General features: G+C 35.2%; 2 protein-coding genes across 2 annotated transcripts in view; both read right to left on the bottom strand.

The window, feature by feature from the left end:
* C5 (complement C5) overlaps positions 1 to 3657 on the bottom strand; it is an 87989-nt gene extending 84332 nt beyond the window's left edge. The window contains exon 1 of the mRNA XM_012771708.3: positions 3549 to 3657. Coding sequence (XP_012627162.2) covers positions 3549 to 3613 — 65 coding nt within the window. The 5' untranslated portion in view covers positions 3614 to 3657. The remainder of the gene's footprint in view (positions 1 to 3548) is intronic.
* Positions 3658 to 13142: 9485 nt separating this feature from the next.
* The window catches only part of LOC105875126 (complement C5-like), a 42962-nt gene continuing 35125 nt past the window's right edge, over positions 13143 to 20979 (bottom strand). Inside the window, exons 17-21 of the mRNA XM_076009000.1 lie at positions 19788 to 19982; positions 17322 to 17400; positions 15323 to 15396; positions 14543 to 14668; positions 13143 to 14115 (exon numbers count right to left, since the gene is read on the bottom strand). Coding sequence (XP_075865115.1) covers positions 14589 to 14668; positions 15323 to 15396; positions 17322 to 17400; positions 19788 to 19982 — 428 coding nt within the window. The 3' untranslated portion in view covers positions 13143 to 14115; positions 14543 to 14588. The remainder of the gene's footprint in view (positions 14116 to 14542; positions 14669 to 15322; positions 15397 to 17321; positions 17401 to 19787; positions 19983 to 20979) is intronic.

Below are 20979 nucleotides of genomic sequence, written 5' to 3' on the forward strand. Positions count from 1 at the left end.
GATTCATTGATTTCATTAAATTAGTTAAAAGGAAGTAATCTTAGAGATACTATGTTATACTATTAAGTGACTAAAGAAAAGAAAACAATTAAGTTGGGAAAATGCATTTGGAAATGGAAATAATGATGGAATTCCTTGAAGAACAAATCATCATCATCATACAATAATAACAGTTAATTGAGTAGTTACCATATCATCAGAGGATGTTAGCACTTTACAGACAACTCTTTTTAATCTTTACAACAAGCCAATAATACAGGTTCTATTATTATTTCTATTTTATAAGTGATAAGAGGTGAATTTGACTTGGGTCCTACAGCTTGTAAGTGAATGGGGCAAGACTTTATAATCAGGTCTTTCTCTGTTGTTATATGTACAATTGAGGTCAAGGTTAAAAGTGTTATTCATAACCATAGACTTGTTTTCTCATTTTTAGTTTTCATGTGATAGAACTGAATTTATACATGCTTTTGAAATACAAATTTTAAAATATGTGATTTTTCATTGTTTTACTAAATAAAACTTACAAACATAAACTAGATTATTAACTATATATTCACAAAAATATTTAATTTGAATAGTGAGAGCTACATATGCTATTGCATAGGAAAAAAAGGCATTTCAACCAAAAAGGGCATAGTGATTGACTAATTCAAGTGGTCCAACAGGCTTGGGGTACAGCCAGCATCCCAACTGGCAGAATTATTACAGGCTCCTGACAACATTACAACATTTTAAAAGTTTTTAAAAAGCAACAAGTTTTTAGTAACAATGAAATTAATTTGGTAGCAATTAAATCCTTTAAAGCATCTGGCAGTTTTCCTCCATGACAACCAATTTGGATCCATTTATAGGCAAATTGTAAAAGCAGGGAAAGAATTTACAGATTTACAGCCATCATCTGAATTCCCCTTCCCCCCATGCTTAACAGGAACAGTAGAAAATGAGAAAAGTTCAGCTTTAATGGTCATAAGATACATTTATTGGAATCTTACCATGGGCTAGGGACCATTCTAAACACTTTATGTATGCAAACTCATTGTGTTGCTGCTACAACTGCTCTGTGAGAAAGGTACTATTATTACTCCTATTTTAAGATGAGGACACTGCTAATTAACTTGCCCAAGGCCACATAGCTCATAAGTTAATAGAATTAGGAATTGAACCCAAGCAGCCTATTTCCAGAATTAACACTCTCAACTGCTGTACTAAACTGAACTTAAGAATTTTGTAATCAGAACAATCTAGGGTTAAAAAGCTATTTTAATTTCAGTATTTGTAGATGCTATATGTTTTTCAGTTTAGTGATGTTTTAATTTTGAATTGTCTATATGGTAGAAGTGGTCAAATATAAAATATTTAGTGTTTAGAAACTGATAAGAGATGACTCTGGAACCACCCTTCATATAGAATTTGGTCCTTATTGATTTATCAGTAGTATAATCTATTAATATAAAAATTTCAAGCCAGGTGCAGTGGCTCACGCCTGTAATCCTAGCACTCTGGGAGGCCGAGGCAGGAGGATCACTCAAGATCAGAAGTTCAAGAACAGCCTGAGCAAGGAGACCCCGTCTCTACTAAAAATAGAAACAAATTAATTGGCCAACTAAAAATATATAGAAAAAATTAGCCAGGCATGCGGGCACATGCCTGTAGTCCCAGCTACTTGGGAGGCTGAGACAGTAGGATTGCTTGAGCCCAGGAGTTTGAGGTTGCTGTGAGTTAGGCTGACGTCACAGCATTCTAGCCAGGGCAACAGAGGGAGACTCTGTCTCAAAAAAAAAAAAAAAAAAAAATTCATACTTTTCTTATCTTCTTTCAAGGACTGCAGAGGATCAGGTCACTGAACTTACAGAGAGGCCCTGGACTTCCTGGAATGCCCTTTCCCCAGATATTTGCATAGTTTGTTCCCTCACTTACTTCAAGCTCTGTTTGAGTGTCACTTCCTTCAGGGAACCTTCCCTGACCACATTTTTAAATAGTTCTCTATCATTTCTTTATTCTCTTACTCTCCTTTATTTTTTTCTTCATAATACTAATAACTACCTGATGTTACTTATACATTCTTTCATTGGTTCATTCATTCATTATTTGCTTCTCCCATGAGAATGTAAGCTCTAGGAATTGTCTTTTACCATTTGCTATATTTCAGTGCCTATCACATGGTAGGTGCTCAATAAATATTTGTTGAGTCAATCAACTGATTAATTAAAGTGATTCATTACCATTTTGTAAATGATACACTCTCATTTTTCAGAGAAAGTGAGGAGATACTGTTTTATTAAGGGCCAGTGCAGTATCAGAATAACTCTAGAAAAGAATCACAGAACCCAGTTTCTAGCTCTAGTTCTACAACTAATTTGAAGTCACTTAATCTCAATCTCTCTGAGCTTTAGCTGCCTGTCTTTCAAAAACTAATAAATAAAAACTGTCTAAGATTATGGAATGATTTTAGCTATGTGATAAAATCTCACATTAGAGATGGGAGAGTGCTAAAAATTAATGACATCCTAAGTATATATTTATATTTAATATATTTATATGCATATATTTATGACAAAATGAAAAAAATTTGATGTGATAAACAGGGGACCTTAATGAAAATTTTGCTTCTGTCTCTCTCTAGCAATATGACCTTTGGCTAATCACTTCTCCTATCTGGATTTAACCTCATATATATAAAATGAATAGGTTTCATTAGACAATCTCTAGTGATTTTTCAGTACTAAAGTATCATTTCTAGATATAAGATCACTATTTTTAAGATGTGGTTTAAAATGCACAGTATTTCAATAATAACACTAAAAACTGGCTGGGTGTGGTGGCTCACACCTATAATCCTAGCACTTTGGGAGGCTGAAGCAGGAAGATCACTTGAGGCTACAAGTTTGAGTCCAGCCAGGGCAACATAGCAAGACCAATTTCTGGGAAAAAAAATTAGCCAAGCATGGTGGTGCACATCTGTAGACCCAGCTACTCAGGAGACTAAGGCAGGAGGATTGCTTGAGCCCAGATTTTTGAGGCTACACTCACACCAATACACCCTAGCCTAAACAGGACCCTGTCTCAAAACAAACAAACAAACAAAAACCACTAAAAATCGTGAAGAATCAGCTCATCAACATAGAACTAATTACAACAATAGATTTTCAAATCACATTTATTAGATTTGACCCCCAAATCTAATAAACCTGGCTTAACTGTGCAGTCTATGAAAAACACAAAGAAAAGTAAGCACCAGATAAAAATAAGCCAAAAAATGTCAAGAAAGTTTATTATCTTGAGTTTATTTTGTACTTTTTTGAAGAAGAATTTGAATAATCACTTATGTACTTTTCTATAAATAACAATCACACAAAAGCTGTTATATTGTTATCAACTCAACAAATCAAGGTGCTTCTGTGACTTTCTCATTCAGAAATGAGACTATTCACTAGGTATTCTCAGAAGGAGAAAGTTACTTTCAAATTAACACAAACTGTCAAATTTACTTTTCACTCATCACAACTAAGATGCATTGAAAAATGAAGATGTCTTGTTTTACTTACGTTTGTTCTTGTCCCCAACTTTTCCATAGGAAGATTAAAAAACAAAGTATTCCTAAAAGGCCCATGGCTGGAGGTAGCAGTAAACCATGGATTGGATATAGCCTTCTTGAAGTTATTCTCCTTTTAAATAAACTGAGCTTAAAGAATTTGAATAATCTGGTTAATTATTAATATCAGAAAGAGGAACCTCTAAGTAGGAAAACTAAACTAAAATTGGAACAAAAGCACCCTTTCATACCCAGGAATAAAGACAGAGAATATTTTATTTTATAGACATTTACATCCAGGATATGTAGGTTTATTAATACAAATACAGGATCGATTCCCATTCAGGGAACCTTTTTAAAAAAAAGAAAAGAAAAATAAAAAATAGAAAAGAAAATACAAATAAAGGGACTCTGAAATGGGAGTTTGACACTAAAGGAATAGCCCAAAGCTAGAAACCAGTAAGTCACATTGCCTTTGGGCTTTCTTTTCTTGGCCAGGGCATTTGCTCTGATGTTGTATCATCTATGAGCATACCTGTGCTAGGTCCACTATGATACTGGGTGGAGACCCACCTGGATTTAGTTTCAAATTGAGATGATTTTAGAATGGTGTGGTTTAGACAGGGCTCACAAGGTTGTCTTTTTTAGAGACCAGAGCAATAGTGTCCTTGGTGCTGGAAATAGTATAAGGATGATAACATAGATCTGCAAAGGGAGTCCAAGGAATGATTTGTCCCAGTCTAAAGGAGAAGTTGAATATTAGGTGGAGGAAAGATTGTGATTGGGAATGAAAATGCCATGATGAGCTTGCTGGCATTGTTCTCTAAGTAATTACTCAAATATCTTAATATTTAGTAGGGAATAGATATTCTCCAATATTTTTTAATTCATATGCCGCTCATTCAAAATTTGCCTTTATTCAGATATATAATATCTTCCTTTAAAAAAAATCATGTTATATCTTTCAGTGAAGATTTTAATAATTTTAATATAAGAGCTCAAGGAAAACAAAGTTTCTATAACAACTGAGTCTAGTAATTAACTTACAATGAAATAAAATTTTATCTTTAAGATTTTTAATTAAGTTTATTTTTGTGATGTTTTATGTTCATTAGAAAATCTTTTATTTGCTACCTTCCTCTTACTAGTACCGATTTCTACCTTAGTATATAATATATACTCTAATTTAAAGTAATAAAACAGATGTCTCTAAATATATTTCTATAAATCAGCTATTTATGCTTCCAATGGCATTCCTTACTTTGAATTAATAAATAACAACCCAACATATTTATTTTTTGGTTTATCATTTATTTATTATTCATTAATTTGGTTTACCAACACCTTAATATTGAATTCACTAGAGGAAAAAAGGAGCACAAAAGAAAAATTGATATATAAATTTCACTAAAGGTATCTCTTGTATATGTTATTGAAAAGGCAAAAATTTGCCATTATCATCTGTCCATCTAGCCCATTTATTTCAAAAGGGGATCTGCAAATAAATGATTAAGCTAGGTTGCGAAAGATGGGTCAAGTTAAAACAAGCAAAGTCCTTTTGTCATCATTTTCGGGAAACAGAATTTAAGAGAGAGCAAGAACATTCATATCAACATAGGTAATATTTGTATTTTTAGTGCAAAGAAGTTTGTTTGCTTGTGCTATACAGTTTATGGGTAACTGATACGTGCAAATCATTGGCCTGTTTCTCTAGTAGAAAATGTTTAAGAAATAATGGATCTCAAAGGTTCTCAGTTGAACTGCAGTTCAACAATTTATAGATTCTCAGATGTGTAAACTTTTTATCTGTCTTCTAAATGTGACCAAAAGATGGATTTTTTTTTTTTTTTTTTTTTGAGACAGAGTCTCGCTTTGTTGCCCAGGCTAGAATGAGTGCCATGGCATCAGCCTAGCTCACAGCAACCTCAAACTCCTGGGCTCAAGCGATCCTTCTGCCTCAGCCTCCCAAGTGGCTGGGACTACAGGCATGCGCCACCATGCCCGGCTAATTTTTTCTATATATATTATTTGGCCAATTAATTTCTTTCTATTTATAATAGAGACGGGGTCTCACTCTTGCTCAGGCTGGTTTTGAACTCCTGACCTCGAGCAATCCGCCTGCCTCGGCCTCCCAGAGAGCTAGGATTACAGGCGTGAGCCACCGCGCCCGGCCTTAAGATGGATTTTTATTTACATTTTAGAATGTGACCTTTGGGAGAGTCTTTAGTTTTTACATAAATTCTGCGTTTCTAAAAGAGAAGAATATCAGATCTGGCAGAAAGTTTGGTGACCACCTGACCTTCCTGGTAATGCTACCCCAAGTCTACCCTCAAGATGGAGCCCAAGTGATTTAGCCGAGTTCACAAGGTCTCTCTTGATCTGGGCCCTGCTTGGTTCTCCAGCCTCAATGTTCCCATTCTTCACTCCGGCCAAGTAGCTAAACTGTAATTATTCCCTGAAGTCATCATGACACAATGGTGCTCTTAGCAGGGTAATAATTTCCTATCTTTCAAATGGATATTCTTTAGTTACTTCATACTTATTTAGTAAAATACGTCTAGACATCAATTTTTTATTGATGTAAACTACAGACCTCTTTTTTGTCTATGATAAAGGATTTTATTGTGTATGATTTTTGAAACCAGACAACTTGTAGGGAGGCATATTAATGGGTGGTGAATTTAGAGAATAAAAAAAAATAAGTGATTTTTTTGTTGTTGTTGTTAATTGTTTTCAGAAATTCAGCCCACCAGATTGCTAACTTAAGGTGCCTGCTGGCTGGCTCATGTAGGAGAGGTGGTGTGGCCCATAACTGCCCCCATGTCATTTCCATGTGCCTGTTCCAAGTTGTTAGGAGGCCACCAGAGAAACAGAGGTATCACCTCAGAATTAAATTATTCTAAATTGAGACATGAGAATCACACACGTCTTATTCAAGAGTGGCAGGCTGGTGCTAGGCAGGTAAGTGATTCTCAGTATAATGCAATATTTGTCCCTTTACATGCTTTTTGGCTCAGGCCCGTAGTCTCATACTTTAATCCTTCAGGGAAGGACTCCAATAAAAGGCCAATGGAAATTCATAAGGAATGGCTTCAGTAACTCTCCAGGATTTAGATAGGGAAAGCATTGGAAGCTTTGGTGCCAGCAGTTTAAAGAGTGACTGGAGGTGGTAACAGCACCTTCAGCACTGTCAGGAGACTGCTTTCATAGGTAAAGGAGGACAGTGCGACAGTAGTTGGATCAAAGTTGGATGTTAACTGCAGGGGTCATATCTTCAGCAATCACTGGTGTCATAGTTGCCACTTCTGACATTAGCCATAAAAGAAAAAAGCGTATATACACACATATATGTATATCTCACAGAAAACCAGAATAGGAAAGGAAGAAACTGTGGCTGCCTTAATGTCTCCAGAGGAAGATGTCTAAGCACAAGTTTTGTGATTAGAACTGTCTGGGAGGAATCAAGACTGGGGTTCCCACAGAAAAGGTAAAAAACAGTCATCCAAATACTGTTTAATACTGTGGCTTTTAATCTATTTGTACCCTCAATTTGGTGTGTCTTCAGAAATATGGGTAATGTACGGATTCAGCTACCAGCACTGCAGAGCAGCACACTCAAAGTCTATTTAAGTGCTTGACCATAACACCAGTGTGAATAGGATTCTTGGGAGTACAAACTGCATCCAGCAAGGAAATCTTATGGTTCCCTGACCATTCTCCCCCATGTGCACCCCCAGGTGACACTTGTGGAGGTTCCATGGAAACCCCGGGGTCCCTGGACAGATGGCCTAAAAACCACTGACTTAGAGCATCAAGCAACCTCTTCCAAATGTTCTCATTTATTTGGTCTATTCCTGTTACTTTCCTCTACCAACTTACCTAAATCCAGGTTGAAATTAGTTTGTTGGTGGATCAGGCCAAAGGAGAAACCAACCTCTTTTCTCCTTATGCCCAAGAACCCCTGCTTTAGCTGCAAGTTAAAACTTTTCTCCCAAGTGACTTGGGCTATCAACACCAAGTCCTCTAAACACCCCTTGTTTCTTTGAATTCTGTCCCAGTATCCACATCAAAAACCCCAATATCCCAACATCTCATCAGGAATTCACCACATACCACAATAAACCTGGTAGAAAACAACAGAAAAGTAGACACTCTAGGTACATACCTCAGAAAAGCTTTCACACATCTGCCTGAAGAGACTAGTCCAGGAATATTCTCTGTGGCATTATTTGCAATAGCAAAAATTAGTATGAAACCTAAAACAACAGAATGATACATAAATTACTGTATATTCATACAACGGAATGAACGTTGACTGATAATACGAAAATAAAACGTTCACTACCACTGCTAACACACACTTGCTTCTTGGTCATCAACATTTTAATTTGCAAGTTCTTAAAGAACAGTAGCTTCAGATGCCTACTTTGAAAGTGCCACCTGCTGGTAATAACTTACTAGCTTCCCCAAGAAAGCCAGAATAATTTGTGCTGATATAGCCAATGTCTAGGAGTGACACCTTCCTGAAGTAGACTCTGGCTTTCCAGCTTATATTTCTTCTGACAACTAGTTTCTGCACGCTCTGGAGATAACAATGCCTGTTTTGCTTTCTTCACAAGAATGCTGAAATGTCATATCTCTTAGCGTTGAAAAATCACGTAAACATTCATGGAGCTATTATGACTGTTCTTTCTAGAATCTTACCTCTCTTACTTTTCTGATTCTTTTCTTTCTGCCTGAAATGTCTTTTAAATGAAGACATTTAAACATGTTGTTTTATTTTTTTAAAGCCAGATATCACAAACCTTTCAATGGATTTTTTCTTCCAAAATAACCACCAAGCCTCTCAAACATTTAATCTATTCCCCCTCTCCTGCCAACTTTATGTATTTTATTTCCCCTAAGTTATGCAGACACCCCCAGAATGCTTTTTGTGTATCTCCCTTAAAGTTAGATAGAAAATATGAAATCAATAAAAGAACTACACAGCAGCAGAAACCACTTGATGTTCGTTGGCATTATTTGGCAACATAGCCATTTTACAAAGAATCTGATGATCAGAAAGGGTTTTGTTTGTTTGGTTGGTTGGTTTTTTGGGGTTTTTTTGAGACAGAGTCTCACTCTGTTTGCCCAGGCTAGAGTGCCATGGTGTCAGCCTAGCTCACAGCAACCTCAAACTCCTGGGCTCAAGCGATTCTCTTGCCTCAGCCTCCCGAGTATATGAGACTACAGGCATGAGCCACCATGCCTGGCTAATTTTTTTTCTATATATTTTTAATTGTCCAGCTAATTTCTTTCTATTTTCAGTAGAGACGGGGTCTTGCTCTTGCTCAGGCTGGTCTCGAACTTCTGAGCTCAAATGATCCTTCTGCCTCAGCCTCCCCGAGTGCTAGGATAATAGGCATGAGCCACCACGCCCAGCCTGTTTTTTTAAAACCCTGGAGTCACATAGTAGTCCTAGCCACCTTTATACTTTGAGGAGTCTAGTAAAAGATGAAAATGTGGAGCCCCTTGCTCAAAAAAGTAGGAAAAAAGTGCTGTTAATGTATTAAAATGTAAATATAAAGCCTTTTCCTTTCTTCTGTAGTCTCTCAATTTGTCATGGTGGTTTCTTATTTGCTATTTAATATCTTTGTAAATAAAGGAAAATTTAAAAATTTAATTATTGGCATACATTTTATCATTCATCTTATTGTACAAGGCCAGTTTAAAATGCAAATATAAGAACAGTTATACGTGGAATAGCCAAAATTACACAATTTGTATTTCATAGCTCACACACATGCATATACATTCTATTCTTCCTAGAATAGGGGAAACTATGCACAAAACTAATTCTACTATTATTATTTTACTTTTTGATATGTGTGTGTTATGCCAACACTCTCAACCTTTGCTTACTGATGAATGAGTAAAGCCTGAAAAGAAAAGGAACTACAGACTATCCTATCTTTCCCTTTTCTTCTATGTCATATTCAGTGTAAGTTGTTGCCTAAAATAGGGAAGTAGCATGAGTAAGAAAGGATATGATAAGGCACCTTGTTTTTTAGAATGGTTTTGCCTTCTTTCTGCACTCAAAACAAATTCTGGTTCCAATTGAAAACATGACGCTGTCTGTGCCTCTGCTTGCTCAGTCATAGACATAACACATTTGCCTTGTACTCACTTTGAGTTTCACTAAACTTTTATACATTATAGGTCCACTGGAATTCTACGTTTACTGGGTATTGTGAATGCTCTATGTAAATGGAGTGTCAAGGAATTGTGGATGTGAATATTGTGCTATCTCATCTGTTCACTTGCATGCTCTCATCAGATTTCGCTTATAAAAAACTAGTTTAAAGATAAAACTACTAATGATTTCAAGACAGCCACAACAGAGCTTTAAAGCAAGTATAAAGCACTTTTGAGTGTGGGGTCTTGGGCAAATACACAGGTTGCACGCCCATGCAGCCAGCCTTGAAGTAGCTAGGCCAGGAGTGAATTCATATCTCACGCCAAAGACAATCTCTTTACATACCATACGGAGTCTCCTCTAGTAACATAGGGCAAGGCATTGACAGATCAGAGAATGTCAAGAAGATGAGAAATTTTTAAGAGACTAGAATAGGTAACAATGAACTGCTGCCCTTGGGTTCTGCGATGATTAGTGCTATGATCTGAATGTTTGTGTCCCCCTAAAATTTATACATTGAATCCTAATCATCGAAGTGATGGTATTATATAGAATTTTTAGTTGACAGTATTTTTCCTTTAGAACTTTGAATATATCATCATACTACTTTGGCCTCCATGGTTTCTGATGGGAAATCAGCTGTTAATTTTACTGATGACCCCTTGTACCATGATGTGTTGTTTTCTTTTGCTATTTTCCCGATTCCCTTTTTGTCTTTGATACATTCAGGTGTGACTGTCTTTGAGTTTATTGTACTTGGGATTCCTTGAGTATTTTGGATGTGTGGATTAACATTTCTCATCACATTTGAAAGTTTTGACCATTATGTCTTCAAATATTTTTTTCTGCCCTTTTCTCTCTCCTCTCCTTCTTTATGCATATGTTAGTGTGCTTGATGATGTACCAGATTAGCTCCCTTTATGTATATGTTGCTATGTTTGATGGTGTATCAGATGGTTTACAGAGGCTCAGTTTATTTTTCTTAATTCTTTTTTCTTTCTGTTCTTCAGACTGGATAATCTCAATTGACCTACTTCAAGTTTGTTGATTCTTTCTTCTGTCTGCTCAAATCTGCTGTTGAGTGCCTCCACTGAGTTTTACATGTCCATTATTATAGTTTTCAAACAAAGAATTTTTATTTGGTTCTTATTTATAATTGCTGTCTTCTTATTGTTATTCTTTATATATTGAGACATAGCTTTCATACTTCCTTTTGGTTCTTTTTTTTAATTTTCAAAATTTTTTTGTAGAGACAAGGTCTTGCTATGTTTCCCAGGTAGGTGTCGAGCTCCCAGCCTCAAGCGATCCTCCCACCTCATTCTCCCAAAGTGCTGAGATTACAGGCTGAGCCACCATACCCAGCCCCCTTTAGTTCTTTAGATATGATTGCTTTTAGTTCTTCAATTATACTTATCTTATGTAAAGTCTATATCTAAGAAGTCCAAACTTCCTCAAGCAGTTTTTACTACATTTTTTCCTTTGTATGGGTAATGCTTTCCTGCTTATTTGCATGTCTTTAATTTTTTGTTGAAAACTGAACATTTAAAATAATATAAGGGGTAACTCTGAAAAATTTGACCAATAGGTTAGATTGAACCTATTTTAGAATGCTTCTATTTTCATGCTGTAGTGGCAATGTGTAACATGTTTTTGAAGAATCTTTAGCATGAAATAAGATGTGATGGTCCCCATCTAACAAAATTAAAAGTTAGTGACTTATTCCATTGAAAAATATAAAAAAACAAGAACACCAAAATGCCTTCTAAAATTTAGTTAACTTGTAAAACTAGTGATTAATCTTGGAAAATTGGAAAATATTATCCTACTAATAAATCTTGAGCTAATTTCTTTGTAAGGATTATATCACTGCTTCTCATAAATCTCACCAACATTGACCTCTAGCCACTGTCTCAATTCCTTGTCTGTTCCATCTCTCATTTCCATTTCTTTTCTCTATAATATATAATTGAGTATATCTTATATTTCTTTAGGGTTTTATGTTTCCCAATCTTAATTGAACTCACTTTCCTCATTTATAAAATAGGAGATATTATCTACTCTGTCCACCTAATAGGGTTGTTGTGAGTTTTAAATAATACTTGTTAAAGCTCCATAAAACCACAAACCGGCTCCTGTTGCTTCCATAGTTTGTTTCTTTTAGTGTTTTTTCCCTTTCATATTGAAACTGTTACCAGAAGACATATCCTGATTCCTTCTTATTACAAACTGAAATTTCAGCATTTTATATGTGATGGAATTGTTGCTGCAGGTTTTCATATGTGATTGAATCTGATATTTTGAATGTTATTTTATAATTTTTAAAGTATTAGCAATTTTTGTATTCTCTCATAAACTCCTCAAATGATTTATCAAATTTAATTTTGTATTTATATAAACTAAATTTTTAAAATTTAAATTCAAAATCATTAAAAGACATATGATTTTTTAAAGTTTAAATTTTAAAAGCTGAATGTCAAATTAAATTTTAAATAAATAGGGTTCAATTAGTATAGACTGAAAAATCCACATAGAAATATTTCTATCAAAGATGTCAAAAAGATTCTTAATAAAGCTGGTCTACATTCCAATCCATAACTTTGGCATAGTCAGTGAGGTGGACATGCAGCAGTTGATCCTTGGACAAACCGGCTCTTTGGTGACCTGGATTTCTGTGGGCTGGCATTGTGCAGATTGGCCTGGTTCCATGGATGGGAAAAAGCATGCTAATGAGAAAGAAAATATGTATAATCTACATATAGAAGTATTGTCTAAATTTTTTACAAGTACAGGTTGATGTATTGCTTATGTAATTAAAGAAAATGAATACAAGACAATATTTAAGATAGGTGGGTGAAGAAAGCAGGACAAAGTTAAGAGTTGGAAAGATGAAATGAAGCTGGGATTGGGAATAGCAAACCAAATGCATTTAATAAACTCATGCTCACATATTTTACTTCCTAGAACCAATAAAAAGAGTCTTAAAATGAATTTGTATTAATCAAAATTAGATTATACTTCACATAACAATCAAAATAACTGTTTCTTAAATGAGATAAATATTCATCTCTCTTTCATGTAAAAGAAATCTAGTGGTGAGCAGTCAAGGTCTAGGACGGTGGCTCCACATATCATCAGAGGCAGGGGCTATTATAATTTTGTTTCACTATCCTAGCACCTGCTTGTCATCTTCTGCGTTATTTAATAGTCCAAGAGAGCTGCTGGAATGCCAACCGTTGTTTCTGAGTTGAGGGCTACAAAAAGAGGGCAAAAAAGAAACACCTCCCTGTTGAATCAACTCTCTTTGAGTAGCTTTCTTGGAAGTCCCATGCAATTTCCATTTCCTTGGGAGACTTGAGACTTAGCTGTACCGAAGTTCAAGGGCAGCAATGTGGACAGCTAAAATTCAGCTCTATTGATAATAAGGAGGAAAGAAAAAATGAATGCTGAGTTAGTTAGCAGTCTCTGACACAGTATTTTCCTCTTGTGCATTTGATATTTATGTATACTGAGGATCAAATGCTTAGAAACATAATGTTGAACTCTAGCAAAACTATTAAAGATTTTCGGGGGGAAGGGAGGAGCAATACTGAATATTCTCTTTTAATAGAAGGCAGAATTCATAAAGAAATATATTGAAATATTTTTCAAGACTTTGATCTTACTACAAAAAGTCAATTTTTCTTACTCACCCCCAAAAGACCCTTTCTCTGGTCATCAATGTTGGCCAGGGATGGCAGGCCGCTAGGCAGAAAGCAAATGCAAGGGCCAGTACCAGAGGTCAGCTGATAGTGGTCTGGGTGCTAGGCCAAGTTTGGTCAAGCAGAGCTTGCTATTATAAAATGAACCTCAGTTGTAGCAAAAAAGGAAGTTTATATATTGATAATGATGTTAGGGTACTATGTCTGTGTTTGGGAATTATTCTGTAGCTTTTTTGCTTCAGCAGTCACTTTTTATCCCATTAAGCAGTATAGGAGCCAAAGGAAATGTTCCCCTTCGCCCTCTGAAGGTTTGCTAAAAATCAACTGACAAAAGGCAGATTAATAGGATAAAAGGCATACAAATTTATTAATGTGCACAGGGGAGAATCACAGAGTAATTACCCGATCATGCAATGGGGTACAGATGGTTATATATCCTTCTTCTTAGGGGAAAGGTAGATGGGGCAGTGTGGATGATTTTAGGAGGGTAATAAATTATTTTTAGGGGAATTCAATGGGCTTGAAGAACATACAATGGCCTAGGACAAAGTCATAATGGTTTGTGACAAAAGTCTGTCCAGGTGTGTTGATAGACTTCAATCTTTTTTCCTGCAATATGAGTTCAGTTAATGAACACTCAAGGAAGGGACCAAAGGTAATTGTTTTCTTCTTTAGCAGGTCCAGACTTTGGCCAAATTCATCTGGTGCTTTGGGAGAGACCGAGGATTGAAAGACAGGAGGGGACAAGAGAAAGGAGAGACCTTGAGCCTTCTTCAGTTCAGCATGTCAAAGTCCCATCTTTTGAGGTATCAGTTTCTGAGCACCAACAGCAGTTACTCTCCATTTCCACCTCTTCCCAACACCTAACAACCCCAATCTGCCCTCTGTTTCTATGAATTTATCTAGGGAAACCTTCTCTCATCTCCCATAATTCCCAAGAAAATATGACTTTATCCTCACCTAACCTTCATTCAGTGATACATTAGAATTTGCAATAGAGTCTTTCACCTCTTCCCTGTCTCTCACTAAAACCACCTCCCACTTAGATGCTTTGTGTATTAAAGTTAAGTGAATCATAAACAGTAATTTAATTATCGGATTTTTCAACCATTGACTCTAATATCATGCATTTACCTACTTACGTGGATTTCTAGAGTTCTGATGTTGGAAAGTGTCCTTTTTAATTGACTCTTATAATATTATAATTCATAACCAGGTCTTTATATACCTGTAACTGCAGCATATCAGCAATACACAGACCTACAAGGGGTGATAATACACATCAGCATATTCCAAAATTCAAAAAAATCCCAAATCTGAAACACTTCTGGTCCCATCAAGCAAGGAAGTTCCTAGAAAACTTTATCTTCTCTCAATTTCTTGTATTTTTTTTTAACAACATTTATATACATTGTTGTTGTTGTTGTTAGTGATGTGGTTATAAAGTTACTTAGGATTTTAGTGGTCTATCCAATCCTATTTCTCAACATAGCAAAAAGATTATTAATTATGATATTATAGAATCCATTTAATGAATGAAAATATTGAATTGTGAAAAATCAAATAAATATTCTTAAAAATAATTTACAAATGGCTCTGATTTGCACTGTTACACAGAATTTGGGAGAGAATTCAATAATGGATCCTGTTTTCATCCCCCACCTCAAAGCCTCTAGCAAATCAGAAAGGTTTTAGGAAAGTGAGGCTCTGAAATCATTGCTCACAAAGTGATGGGTTATAAAAATATTAGATGAACAAAATATGTTCAAAGACATAGATATTTTTTATCCTAGACTCCAATGAGAGTATAAAATATGCTGCTATCAAAGTCCTAGGTGAACTGTCAATAAAATTATTAATATATTATAATCAACAAATTGTTTCCTAATTCATTATGTCAGACTAGCTACTTACCTTTATCTGAAATGCCAACACCTTGAATTTCCCAAGTATTTACAACATCAGGTAGCAAAAACACCAGCTGATGCCTGGAAAATAAAATAATTTCATAGCCATTCAACACAGGTGAACCTTGATTTACTTGGAACCAATTTAACATTGTCTCCTATTAATAAGAATGTTTGTGCTTTTCCCAATGGGCTCTTGAGGTGAATCACAAGAAAACAAACTTCAATAAGTGACTGTGAGTGGGGAAGAGGTTAAGAAAAAATCAAAACATGAGAGGATAATAGGGCTTCTTACACATTCAGAAAAACTGACTATACATTTCATTAAGTTAAATCATATGAAATTGCTGTTTGTGTAAACAGGTCAAAAATGTTTGAATACCAAGATATACATATGGTTCAACTTAATATATGTTCTGTTTTCTTTGCCCTGCTTTCATAAGAGGAACTTTAAAGAACTGTAATATCATAAACTATCAAATAAAATTAACTTATATTCAATGAAGCCTATTAAGAAAAGTGGGATATACAAAAATGGTTGAAACAAAAGGAATTTTCAGAAATAAGAAGTCCATTGGTTAATTTATGTGTTCCGTAGACATTTCCTCAGTGTCTATTATATACAAGGCATGTTCCTGGGGCTAAATATAAGGATTTGTAACAAAAGGTCTGCGTTCAAGGAATATATTCTCAAAGAGGAGAGAAATATGCAAACAAATTATCATAAAGGGTAGTAAGTACTTCACTAAAAGAGTTTACAAGCTAAAATAAGAATGTAGAGAAGTTATGTATGTAATTCTTTGGAGGCTACCTTTTGGAGAATGCAATGCCTGGGTTGGGTTGTTAAATGTAAAATGGAGTTTGTCAGGAGTTGGGGGTTAAGAAAGAGGATTTCCAGGAGAAGGTGTGACAACTGCAAGGAATGTGTGCTGCTGTAAGAGAAAGCAAGGCTGCTGGGAGATGAAGCTAGAGATATTAGCAAGAGCCAGGGATGAAAGCTTCCTAATCTAGATAGACATTACTGAGTATGTCATGGAGAAGTGGTTTTAGGTGGGGAAGTGGCATGATTAGACTTGGATTTTAATATAATCACTTGGGTGGTGTTGTTTGGAGAATGAATTGGAATAGAGAAGTAGACAAGGCTGGAGTGAGGAAGTGTAAAGTGTGCTATTGGACATCAAGCAAGTTGTGATAACTGAACATACACTGATCATTTCCCAAGCCTTATGGCTAGAGAGTATTTTACAGTGTGTGTTTATCATGTGAGGAAAATATTTCCTCCTTTTATTTATTATATAGAAAAATAGCATTGAAAATACATGCTTATATGGACAATATACAGGTTGAGCATCCCTAATCCAAAAATCCAAAATCTAAAACGCTCCAAAATCTGAAACTTTTTGAGTGCTAACATGACAACACAAGTGGAAAATTCTACACGTAAGTACTTAACACAAACTTTATTTCATGAACAAAATTATAAAAATATTGTATAAAATTATCTTCAGACTCTGTGTATAAGGTATATATGAAGCATGAATGAATTTTGTGTTTAGACTTGGTTCCCAAGATATTTCATTATATATATTCAAATATTCCAAAATCCAAAAAAATCCAAAATCTTAAACACTTCTGGTCCCAAGCATTTTGGAAAAGGAATACTTAACCTGCACATTGTTAGAGAATTTGTTACAAAGAAGTTGTCTGGAAAGACTAAAATAATTATATAAGAGTGCAAAGCCCAATATCACCCACCCCAAACTACATGCTCAGTAAAAGTTCAAGGTAAGTGAAATCATATTCTTCTGCAAAGACAATTAATTCTGCAGTTAACTTAGTTACTGAGGGAAAAACCAACCCAATAGGCAACTGAATTAAGCTTGATCAAATGACAATGTTATCCTTAATTATCAAAGAAATGCTTGGAAGAGTGACAATTTATTTATCGTATTTGAGTTATTTTCAAAATTTCCTAAGGAAAATAAAAACAAAAGGTTTAAAATCACCTTTTAGGTACATGATATACTTCCCATAACCAGTTTTCTAAAAAATTGCTGCTTTCAACTCGTTGCATGTTTGGTAAACCTAAATGAGAAAGATCAAAAGATAAAAATACAGGGCAATCATAACATACAATAGTTATATATTAAAACATGATGGTTAACTTTAAATTTGAAATGTTAAGAAATTCATTCAAACATTTAATTTTTGTGATATCAAAATACAAAAATAAAATCTTTAATTTAAGCTATCTAAAATATGTTGAGTGTAAAAAGGAAGGTAGAGAATGGTAATATCCAATAGGTATAAAACTAAACATATTTAGATATAGATACAGAAACAGATTTATATATGAATATTTGTATAAGCAGAGAAAAATTCTGGAAGCAATGGCAGATTGCTTCCATTGATTGGTTGAATAGTGGGCCCCAAAAGATATGTCCAAATCCCCTAATAGTTTTGAATGGGACCTATTTGGAAATAAGGTTTTTGTAGATGTAACTAAGTTAATGATCTCAAATGAGATCATCCTGGATTACAGTGGACCCTAAATCCTTATAAGATGTCTTAATTGGGTATAAGATGTCCTTATAAGAGACAGAATAGGAGGAGACACACAGAAACACAGGGGAGATGGCCATGTGAAGATAGAGGTAGATTGGAGTGATGTGTCTACAAACCAAAGAACACTAAGGAACACTAGGTGCTGCTAGACACTTTAAAAGGTGAGGAAGAATTCTCTAGTATAGAGACTTTAGAGGGAATGTGACCCTACTGATACCTTGATTTTGGACTTTTTGCCTCCAGAACTATAATAGAATAAATTTCCACTGTTAAGTCACTAAGTTTATGGTAATTTGTTATGGTAGCCCTAGGAAACTAATATACCCATTAACGTATAAATGGTTAAATAAATTAAGGGATGTCAATATTATTATATCAACTACCAGATAATCATTAAAAAGAATGAGGCATCTTTCTTTGTACTGATGTGAAAATAAGTTCGTGATATTTTGTAAACATTAAAAAAAGCACATATGGGAAGTAAATGTATCCCATTTATGGAGTGTGATCCCATTTGTGTAGGAATCTGTTAACAGTAAACTTGGAGATGAGGAGGAGTAACAAAGATTTTAAAATATTTACTTTTAACTATTAATTGATTTTCCTCTAAATTTTTTGCTGGCTTTTTTAAGAAAAACCTGTAGGTTAAATTACTCCTATTTTTAAAAAATATTGTAGATATATACATTCATAAGTTATGGAAGGGTTTCCCTATAATAATACCATTATTGACAATTTAAGACATTTTTATGTTTTAAAATATTTTACAGAACTTGCTTGTTTATATGCTTTTATTTTCTTATAACCTTTTCATGGAAAGGCATAATAAAGTCATTAGATCCTTTTAAACAAGTAATTTACTTTTTAAGTATAAGTTTAAACTAAAATTGCAACATTCTTCTTAGTTATCCTCTGTCTTAAGTTAACTTGCATGATCTCCCTAAGTAATGTAGCTAAATAGAATGCAAATGAAACCAAATAAAATAAGTTGAAAGGTAGGGGAGTAAAATTAAATAAAACTTAATAAATTATATTCATTACTCTTTTGTACTTTTATTCTTAAAAGTATACTATCATCTTTATGCAACATTTTAAGTATCATGCAATATGTGGCCAATAAAGTATGCACAAAAAAAATACATTAGTCCCCCCTTGTCCTTGGGGGATACATTTAAAGACCAACAGTTGATGTCTGAAACATATGTATGATAAGGTTTAATTTACAAATTAAGCACTATAGAAGATTAACAATAATAACATAGAACAGTTATAACAATATGCCAGCATCACTACTCTTGTATTTTGGGGCCATTATTAAGTAAAAGACAGGTTACTTGAATGCAAGCACCAGGATACCACCACAATCAATCTGATAACTGAGGTGGTTTACTAAGTGACTCATGGTTGGGTAGCATTGACAGTGTGCGTACACTGGAAAAAGGGAGGATTCATGTCCCCTGCGTGACAGAGTGGGACAAGATTTCATCATGCTACTCAGAATGGTGCTCCATTTAAAACTTATAAATTATGTATTTCTGGAATTTCCCATTTAATATTTTCAGACCGCAGCTGACCTTGAATAACTGAAACTGTGGAAGGCAAAACTGTGAATATGGGCAGACCACTGTATCACCAAATCATTGAGTCAAATATTTCATTTTACAAATTAGCTCTTAGAAGATAAATAAAGACCTGCAACTGCTACAAGTGAGTTAATGGTAAAGCTGGGACTAGTGGTGTCCAAACTAATATTACAGCCACTGTCTGCTATGCCTTTTCAAGCCAATTTGTAGGAGTTTACACTTCATCTTTTGTGCATTAAACCAAGTTTGGAAGTAATTCTTCCCACAGCAGCACAAATTCTACTTGATACCCTCTCTACATGGAGTAGGAGTTTTTATACATACCCATTCTGCCCATGTCTGCATCTTTGTAAGAAGTCTTGTTCCTCAGCTCACATGCCAGGATACAGCACTGAAAGAAAGCGTTGGAACACCTTGGGCCAATGGTAACCCGCGCAACTCTCTGTTGGCAGCTGTCCTCACTTTGATGGGCTCCATCATAACAGCACTTCTGGACCACAGGGTGTTTGAATAGGGAAGCTGAGGTGATAATACAGCTGCTCTTAGTCAGGTATAGATTCAAGGTCTTAGGACTGGACTTACAGGCTCTGGTCCAACTTCTTCCCTGGCGCCCCCTGTCTCACCCCATTTAGTACACCGCGGGTCCACCAGCCCCTGCTGGAACAGCTCCCAGAATGAGAAATTACTTCCTCCCCAGGCAGCCTATTCCACTTCAGAGAGCTCTAATTGCTCAAAAATTCTTCTTGACATCTTTTAAACCAAAATCTAACTCCTGTTACTGATATCCTTATTGGTACCCATGGGGTAACTCTTGTGTAGAAAGTCATATAATCACAAGTTCCTCAAATATTTGAAGATAATCATCATGACTAGTTAAGTCTTACATGTTAGGTCTCCATGTGTATGGAGTGGATGTTAATGTCTTCTCAAAATCCATATGATAAAATCTTTGGCCCTAAACTTTGGGAAGTAATTAGTGCAAGAGGGTGGAGCCCTCATGAATAGGAATAGTGCCTTAAGGGACCCCTGAGAGTTCTTTCATCCACTCTCTTTCTGGCATTTGAGGATAAAATGAGAAGTCAGCAGTCTGCAACCTGAAAGAAGACCCTCACTAGAACATGACCATGCTGACACCCTGATCTAGGATTTCCAGCCTCCAGAACTATGAGAAATAAATTTCTTCTGTTTATAAGCCACTCAGTCAAAGGTACTTTGCAATAGCAGCCCGATAAGACACTCCATTAAACAACTCTGGGGCTTCCTTATTTAGACCATATTTTCATATGATTAGTTTCAAATCTCTCATATGGTCATTCTCCACTGGATACTCCCTTAGCTAACGCAGTCAAGTTGCATCAGTATGAAGCCTGAGTGGGTGTATAGAAGAGCAAGAACATTTATTTAGATTGCCCTTTTATTTTTTCAAAAACCACTGAAGGGGACGTTAGAATTGATATTGTCCTCGTCTGTCATTTAGAGATGAGGAAATGGAGGTATAGGGTGATCAAAGCTGCTA

This window comes from Microcebus murinus, chromosome 12 (assembly GCF_040939455.1).
Source record: "Microcebus murinus isolate Inina chromosome 12, M.murinus_Inina_mat1.0, whole genome shotgun sequence".
NCBI classification, from domain to species: domain Eukaryota; kingdom Metazoa; phylum Chordata; class Mammalia; order Primates; family Cheirogaleidae; genus Microcebus; species Microcebus murinus.